This window comes from Solanum pennellii, chromosome 4 (genome assembly GCF_001406875.1).
Source record: "Solanum pennellii chromosome 4, SPENNV200".
Taxonomy (NCBI): domain Eukaryota; kingdom Viridiplantae; phylum Streptophyta; class Magnoliopsida; order Solanales; family Solanaceae; genus Solanum; species Solanum pennellii.
The window spans coordinates 72,694,984-72,703,908 of NC_028640.1; the positions used below are offsets into that span (position 1 = coordinate 72,694,984).

Consider the following 8,925-nt stretch of genomic DNA (forward strand, 5'->3'; position numbering starts at 1 on the left):
TTATGGATAAAAACTTCAACTATTTCCATTGTTAGTTTCCACATTTTAGTTAGAAGTATATTTTAAAAATGATACAAAGTTGTCATCTGAATTTAAGATGTCCTTTACCCTAACTTGATTTTATTTTTGCATTTGAGAGACATACAACTAAATTGTAATCTACATCTTAGTAAGATATGTGAACTCTGATACCCGAAAAAGTACAATTTTCTAACTAAGCAAACAGAATCATCATTAGCATTCACCATTGTTTATGTTAGCAGACACTGGAAAAATAGAAAAGAGTACTCAAGACCATAACCTTCTTTCCTAACCAAGTAATCGAGACCAGGTTGTTCCGATAGGCCCTCAGCTCAAAAAAAGACAAAAATAGCAACAAGCAGGAACAACAATGAGAAAACTACTTCAATCCACTACACCTATTCTGGTTCTGAATACCAAATTCCTTTCGTGTCTCCTTTACCTTGTCTAGATCCATTGGGGACAAAATTTGATGAAGTGTTACTTGTGTCATACCTGTTGATCTCGACTAACGACCATTGCTCAACATTTCCGGAAAATTCTGGCCATCAGTTTCATGTTTTCTTCCTCAAAGTCAAGATCACGTGCTTCAACTTTACTTTCCCATGAATTAGGCAGTACACTAAAAAACTTCCTTACAGCTTTGCCACTTGGTAGTGACTCCCCAAGTGAGTCCATCTCGCCGATAATAGATGTAAACCTGCTATGCATCTCCTGAATAGTTTCACCATCTTTCATCCTAAATAGTTCGTACTTTCTCTTCCAATAGTCTACGTTACATTTTTTCATTGGACTCATATGTCTCTCGTGAGCACTTTGTAGAGTGTCCCAAATTTCTTTAGCATTAGAGCACGACGAGATCCTATTGTATTCATCAGGACCAAGGCCACAAATCAAAATGTTTTTAGCCTTGGCATTGTTCTGTAGCGCTATTTTGTCCTCTGGAGTTAGTTCAAGTCTTCCTTTAGGAACAACTGTTCCATCAGCTCCAAGCTTTGTGGGGATGGTTGGACCATCCATCACAACATCCCACAAATCATAATTCTCAGCGATTATAAATTCCATCATCCTATTCTTCCACCATCCGTAGTACTTTCCATTGAAGAATGGAGGCCGAGTTAGCGAAGCTCCTTCCTGATACATGGGTGGGGCAGCCATAGATACCGGCTCTTATACCAATTATAAAAACGACTACACCTATTAACACAGCAAAAAGCAAAACAGATTCAATAAGACTTAAAATTATCTTGGAAAACGAGATCTAGATTACAACTTAGCAATCTAAGGACTCTAAAATTATCGTAATCTAGCAATTCTCCAAAAAGTCAAACTCGCCAGGTAACTACTGCAATTCATAATGCTAACCTTGACACCAAATTGAATCTGCTCGAATCACAATATGCTCCTTGTTGCTTTTGCCGTTAGCTAAAGATCTCCTTTTGCCGCTTATATACTTGAGACTTCGAGCCCTAACTTACAGCTGTTTGTTTCCTCGAGGAAGACGAACTCCTAAGAGAGTCATACCAACGTAAAAGAGAAACGTAAAACGGGGAAATACAACTTTCAGGGCATATGTTATATTGCTATCAAATTTTTAATTAATACTGCTATCACTGTAAAGCTGTATAACTTTAAAGCTGTCACGTCAGCTGCTAGGTGAAAAGTATACTGCACCAATAGAAAGAGCGGGAGACTATTTGTTAATGCAGAGACTTGGTCCTTGACAAAGTTCTCTCCATCAGATGCATAACGGGATACAGCTGTAAAGCTTCAGTGATTAATAAGGCGTCAATGTACTGAACCAATTAGAATGGACGAGAGTATTTGTCCAACAGATAATAACTTTTTATGATTGACATTTTTCAACATGACAAAAACCATATTAAATTCATTCATTCATAGAAGATAGTCAATTAACAAGTCTTTCAAGAACTCGTAAAGAAATTTGCAAGGGATTGGTCCCTCAAGATTGCTTACGTGAAAAGGTGACAAGACAATTGTCAGAAAAGCTGTCACCTCTATTGTGATAGGTGAACAACTTTTCTAAACAGCAGGCTTTCAGCTAATAGAATTGTTTCAACGAGTTTGTGTTGATTTATATAATCTCTTTCCAAATTACACAAACTCAAGATTTGACAAACTAAACTTGAATTTTTTCTAAAAATTCGTAAGCTTGAAAAGAGAAGATCATCTTTAAGAAAGAACACTGTTCATATCAACAAGGGACCAGATAAAGTGCTGAAGCGTCTAGTTGTATTTAGAGTTATGTATCTCATGTGCTTATATTGTTAATCTATTACTGATCCATAAAGGAATTAGATTTTCATTCGGTTCTATCAAAAGTCTAAGTCAATTAAGTTCAACTGATTTAGTGGGCAACATTGTTGCTGCTTAGTCAAAATTCTAAGTCATCTAGTGGTAGATGATTTAGTGGGCAGTGTTGTATTTGCTTAGTTGAAGTCTAAGTTATCTAGAGGTAAATAGCTCAGTGGACAGTGTAGTATCAGCTTAAACTCGGTTAAGTAATCGTTGTATTACTTAGTGTGAGATTAGGAGGTCAATCTCGTTGTTGTGGTGTAAACTGTGTTTTACTTTTGCTCGAGAAGATTAGTAAAAACAGTTTGGAAAATCGGTCGTAATTTTATTCCCTTGAGCAAGAAGGTTTCCATGTAAAAAATCTTGTGCCTGTTTTATATTGTGATATTTACTTTCTACATTATTATTCTGGCAAGGAACCTGATCCCGAGATCAGTGGTGGGTGCATACGTTCCAACAGTACTCATATTCAAATACATATTTTTTATTGAACTTTGGAGAGTAAATTAAAATTTCAAAAAGAACTGTAGAATACATAATGAGATTCTTACACATATCCAGAGTGGATACGCATCTGTAAGTATAACAAAACCATGTAACATAGGCAACAATGGCAATTTGTAACTAATATTTAAAGTGCCTGTAAAACTACGTACAATAGGCCCGTGTTGTCCAATTCTGATCTGAATTCATGAATGTCAGAAGCTTAGTGCATCGGACAGTTTTTTCTAATTTAAGAGTTGGTAAATTCTTTCCTCATATGATACAACTCATAAAATGTACTCCTCTGTTATTCAAGCTACTAGACATATAAAGATCTACTAGAATATGAAATTTAATTTACCGAGGATCTAACTGTGTAATAGTGATTTCGTTTTTCGAATACATTGTTGTAGAATATTCAGAATCAGGGAATTTGCTTTCTGTGTAAAAACCAGGTTCCTTAGATTCAGGTAAAATGGCATCATTAGCCAACATCACAACCACTTCAGACATGTCTGGCCTGTCTTCTGGACTATGTTGCACGCATAATAGAGCGACATGAATTAACCGTAGCAATTCAGTAAAATAACATGAATCTGTAATATGCAGATCAATCAATTCCAATGGTCTACCTTCTTTATAAAGTTTCCAAACCTGTTAATAACAGATCAGTATAAGCAAGTGAAGCGTGTTTAATAGATTTAAGTTATATACACCGACACTTAGTAAGACATTTTACACTATTAGTGTAGTTACACTATCAGTCTATCACTTGTAATTACCTTACGAGTGGTCTGAATATGTAAGTACCTTTTAACATACAAGACTTACATGTCCGAGAAGGTTGATACTCTGACTTCCATGGAAAAATCCTCTGTTTCTCCGACCACTGATTATCTCTAGAACTAACACGCCAAAGCTAAATACATCTGATTTTATTGAGAAAACACCGTGTATTAGATATTCTGGAGACATGTAGCCACTGCATCACAAATTAGACAGAAAATAGTGTTAGACAGATGATATTATAAGAGTAGTACATAAGATAAATGCTAAAAGGTGATAGTGTGAAATTACTTACTGGGTCCCAACCACATGGTGTGTATTAGCACCTGTCTCGTTTCCTATCACACTTCTAGCTATGCCAAAATCCGAGATCTTGGGGTTCATGTCAGCATCTAGCAAAATGTTACTAGCTTTGAGGTCCCTATGGATAATTCTTAGCCGAGAATCTTGATGGAGATACAAAAGTCCTCGAGCAATTCCATTGATGATGTTGAAGCGCCTAGGCCAGTTGAGTATCGAGCTCTTGTTTTCATCTGTTCACAGGTCCAATTAGTATAGTTACTGATGCTGTAACTGCTTTTAATATGTTAAACAGAAACTACTTCCATTTGAAATTAACAAACTTTTTCAAAATCATGGTGAAAGCTGGAAGGTCAATGCTATACTATGAGCAGTACTTGAGTATTTATGTGTTAAGCAAGAGTAAGCATACCAAATATGAAGAAATCGAGACTTCTGTTGGGCATGTATTCGTAGACCAGAATTTTCTCTTCTCCTTCAACGCAGCAACCTATAAGCTTCACAAGGTTTCGATGTTGAAGTTTGGCAATGCAATTAACTTCATTCTTGAACTCGTTGACTCCTTGCGAGGAAGATTTTGAGAGCCTCTTTATAGCTACTTCTTGTCCTCCCTCCAGGATTCCCTACGATATCATAACATACAGCTGACTCATATTGAAGCTAAGGATGTTTTGACAGTGATAATTCAAAGTGTTACTTATCTGTTATTGTCAATTATAGTACATATAATAAACCTACAATGAATATGTTACCTTGTAAACAGATCCAAATCCACCTTCTCCAAGCATGTTCTTGTCGGAGAAATTAGAGGTCGCTTTAGTTACTGTTGATAGGGAAAACAGTGGAAGTTCTAGATCATCTTTCAGAGTCATCTTCCTCTTCTTGTTCCTTGTCTTTATCAAAATATACAGCCCTATGATCAGGCCAATGACAGACACTCCGCTTAAAAGTGATAGACTCAGCACAAGTGCTTTCATTTTCTTCTTCGAGCCTGAAAAAGAAATGGAGGGTAAATAAGCTAAATATATACTATATGAACATTTTAACAAAGAGCTAAGCAAAACACAACTAAAGCTAAGAATTGTGAAGTTCACTTCATTCAGCTAATGCTTCATATTAATCAAATAGCAATGAATTTGTAGCATAAATTTTACCTAGCTCCGAGTTAGCTATCCTTATGTAAATGTCCTGTCCTCCAGGTAATTCTCGAATGTCAATCAAGTCGCCATACCAAAGCAAACAGCCACTGCCACCATTGCGTATATCAAGATTTGAGTAAGCCATACAAGAGCAATTCTTTAAGCAAACTTTCTTGCACCCTTGGAGTGACATACTCACATCAAACCGTGAATACTGAGTATCTGGAAGCTTTATACCGGAGTACTTGAGAAATCCATCTCCATTCTTGCAACTAAGGGGTGTTTTTCTGACACATCCACCGGACCACTTTGTCACTGACCAATTTTTTGGATCTTTAGGCACAAACTTGTCTAAGCAACGGCAAACAGGAGAAAATATGATGTTGCAACTACCATAGGCACCACATGCCCCATAATTTTCACAGGCATCTGCCGGTGAAGCCAGGTAAACATGCCACTCATGTATCTTCTCATCCCACGTCCAACGCTTAAGCGTACCATGACTGTTCAGTGTTAATTTCGATACAACAGTATTATCCACAAGCTTGTAGCTGTAAATTGCTTTCTTTTCATCAAAATCCAGCTTAAATGTATAAATTGTATTTTTTGTCAATCCTGGTACACCACTCCAGCGGAGTCCATTCCATGGTCCACCACTGAACACTTTAACTTTACCTTTCCTCATGACAACCTGAGGATATCCAGTAGGATCACAATGATAGGTATACTTCCCTGGAGCCGGATCATATTCGTTCTTCCATGAGGACAGGTAAAATTCTTGTCCAGTCACAAAGTTCTTACCAAGTTGCATGCCTGGTAAGAGCGTATTAGTAGGATAATCAAAACTCTGCCACAGGAAGTTCTCAGGCTTAGTATCATTTGCATCTCTTATGATTAGATTCCCTGAATTCAACAACTGCGCAATTGGATTCTTCACAGCCAAAAGTCTCGACGAATTAGTAGACCATATGCTCATATTAGCAGAAGTAACAATAGCAAGTCGTCCTGAATCAACGATTTTCAGCATAACACCTGATGTATTGTTGAGTGGAGTTTCTCTATTGGCAACCCATACAACAGACTTGTCAGGCACCTCGTCGTGCTTGTACCATATTCCAATATACCAATTATTCGCGAAACTACCTGGGGAAAAAAATCCCAATTCAAAGCTTTCATCAGATGAAACAATGGTCTTACCCTCTGTAAGAAAGTCAGTTGCAGTGATAGTATCTTTTGCACTAGAAATTGAGCAAAGAAAACCACATAACAATATGTGTAACATAAGCAGAAAAATTTTCATTTGCTTTCTGCTGGATGATACCATTCCAATTTCCATAGTAAATGGTCATTTTTTGTCAACATAATAACAAGCTAATTAAGGTGACAAAATCAAGATCCGTGCAAAACTTTCCATTTGCTTTAAATCACATGCTATCATATCCAATATTTTAAAGAAGTAGTGGTATCATAAATATATACACAAAAAGAAGGCTGGAGAAAATGACTCTTGTTTCTCTTTAAACATATATAACAAGTGTTTCAAGCTACTTTAATTTGTTCCGTTGACCTTTTAATTTCTCGGATGATCATTCAATTGATAGTTATAAAGAAAATTGACTGTTTGAGATAATAAATATTAATCGTGTAAATATCCGCTCCAATTTTTCCGACTGAATATGGCACTTCACATCTTTTCGTTTTTTTGTTAAAACACCTGCTGTGAAGTGCACACGAGGAAATTGTGAACGTTGGTTTAATTAACCCAGTGCTTGTTTATTCCTGGGCTTGGATCTTAACTAACGTTATGCAAAAGAATATTTGAATTCACATAAAAATAAGTAACACAAATGCTAAACGAGGCAGTCTTGTTCACTCAGAATCACTGTGGTTAGTCTTGTTCACTCAAAATCATTGTGGTTAGTCTTGTTCATAAAATTTGTTTTTTGTTAAATTAAAGTAGTAATACTAAATTTGGTTGATAAATAAATTTGACTAACAAAATAATGAATTCAAGGAATATAAAGGATAAAGCAGGAATTGATTTAAAGTAATATAAATTTTATATTGATGAGAATAATATATTTAAAAAGTAAAAATATTATTACAACTTTTATTTATGTATGAAATAAATGACTTGTAGATATAAATATGAAATTATTCTAATAAAATATAAATTTATGAATACAAATCATAATATGAAATTTTCAAATCATTTTTGACTTTTGACTGAAATAGGGTAACTTCACGCACATGTGACTGAATTTTAGGTACTTATGACTTGTCCAATTTTCGATAACGCTGACAGATGCACTATATAAACTACTCTAATTTTAATACTAATTATATAATAATAATTATTTAATTATTTTTAAATATATATTTTTAGCAATAATAATTTTTTTGATATATGTTCTTAAAATATTTAATAATTGATTTTAATAAAGTAAATTAAAATTAATAAAATTTTTAGCATACTTTATTAATATATTTATTTATTACTATTAAATGGTATTTTGTTACAGTGAAGCGACGTCAAAACTTATTCCACCAAATATTAGGAGATTTTCGAAGAATTGAAGCTTCAGTTAATAAATCAGTGATCTCTTAAACAAAACAGTGAAGCAATAACATGCGCAGATGACCTTTATAATTACCGACCTTTTTACTATCACAAAAATAATTTTTAGCAATAATAAATATTAACCTTCGTAACCAAAGCGTCACGACAACATCCAAAGGTGACCTTTGGGTTCTTAAGTAGGGGGGCAAGGAGGAGCATGTAGGAATGTATCAATACCCGAGCTCCAGCCTTGCTTGCGTTCTTCACCAGCGCTCGCCAGATGTATCACTCATCCCGCTCTTAATAAAAAATATTAAAGGAGTTGGTGTTGGTGGATATTAATGGTGGTGGTGATGAGAATTGTGATGACGGAGGTGGCCCGGTGTTGTAGTATCTTGCTCGATGAGTGATGATGACAGTTAATATAAATGACGAAGTCAAATTTTTTTATTAAAAATATCCAATAATAATAATGTGTAATGTCAAATAAAAATATTGTAATATAAAGAGTTTGTCATTATCAAAACAAAACAAAATAATATTTAATATTATCCTTAATATTAAATAACTCTATAAAAAAGTATGTAGTCCTGAAATTTCAATTCATTATTAGTTCTATTAATTTAATAAAATATATCTTTAATTTTCTTCTTATAAAACGTATGTCCGATCAAATAAAAAATAAATAAAAAAATTTAAGAGTGGGTTTGGATATGCCTATCAGATTGAAGTGATGATAATTGACTGTCTTATACTTGCATGTTGCATGCCAATTTGCACATTAACCAAATTATTGATCATCATACAGTACGTATTAAAAATACAGCTCGATACATTAACTTTTTTTTCAATGTGTGGGGTTTAGAAAAAACTCGAATTACAAGATATTTATTTATATACGTAATATATATTTTCTAATTTCTAGATCTTCGAGATATTTTTTCGTTGACAGGAAAAATAGTAATTTAATTAGATGTTGATTTAATTTCCACCGCTATCCCAAAATCTTGGCCAATAGTTGCATGTCTTAGATTATTCATACTCTCCTGTTTTTATTTATTTGTTATCATTTTCAATTTCACTTGTATTAAGAAATTAAATAAGTTTATTATTATATTTTATTAGTTTTTGTTAAAGTTAATTTTTTTATTAATTTATTTATTTTGATTAATTAATTTGACAGTGAACATTTAGTTTTTGCACCCACTCATGTCCCTATTTAATTTTTTTTCTTAAATATGACTATCTTTAATTTTTGGCGACGTCCACGAAAAAATTTGGCATTTTTGACGTCGGAATCCGGATCACCCAAAAAATGGT

At 34.1% G+C, this 8,925-nt stretch overlaps 2 protein-coding genes across 2 annotated transcripts; both read right to left on the reverse strand.

Annotated features, from left to right (window-relative positions):
- Positions 1 to 191: 191 nt before the first annotated feature.
- LOC107017499 lies at positions 192 to 1,905 on the reverse strand. Its single transcript, XM_015217702.2, has 2 exons — positions 1,387 to 1,905; positions 192 to 1,218 (listed from the first exon to the last, which is right to left on the reverse strand). Exon 2 carries the CDS (start codon positions 1,177 to 1,179, stop codon positions 544 to 546), a length of 636 nt encoding a protein of 211 aa, XP_015073188.1. The 5' UTR covers positions 1,180 to 1,218; positions 1,387 to 1,905; the 3' UTR covers positions 192 to 543.
- A 1,138-nt stretch (positions 1,906 to 3,043) lies between these two features.
- Positions 3,044 to 6,477, reverse strand: LOC107017494 (G-type lectin S-receptor-like serine/threonine-protein kinase At4g27290). Its single transcript, XM_015217698.2, has 6 exons — positions 5,061 to 6,477; positions 4,659 to 4,897; positions 4,319 to 4,529; positions 3,902 to 4,139; positions 3,652 to 3,802; positions 3,044 to 3,474 (listed from the first exon to the last, which is right to left on the reverse strand). Exons 1-6 carry the CDS (start codon positions 6,379 to 6,381, stop codon positions 3,178 to 3,180), a joined length of 2,457 nt encoding a protein of 818 aa, XP_015073184.1. The 5' UTR covers positions 6,382 to 6,477; the 3' UTR covers positions 3,044 to 3,177.
- Positions 6,478 to 8,925: the final 2,448 nt, after the last annotated feature.

Bases quoted from the DNA above. Each gene is read 5' to 3' on its own strand.
- LOC107017494 (XM_015217698.2), bottom strand. From the start codon at position 6,381: ATGGAAATTGGAATGGTATCATCCAGCAGAAAGCAAATGAAAATTTTT. The intron at 4,530-4,658 runs GTAACATATTCA...ATGATATCGTAG, and splicing joins GATTTGGATCTGTTTACAAG to GGAATCCTGGAGGGAGGACA. The intron at 3,803-3,901 runs GTAAGTAATTTC...TTTGTGATGCAG, and splicing joins CACCATGTGGTTGGGACCCA to TGGCTACATGTCTCCAGAAT.
- LOC107017499 (XM_015217702.2), bottom strand. From the start codon at position 1,179: ATGGCTGCCCCACCCATGTATCAGGAAGGAGCTTCGCTAACTCGGCCT.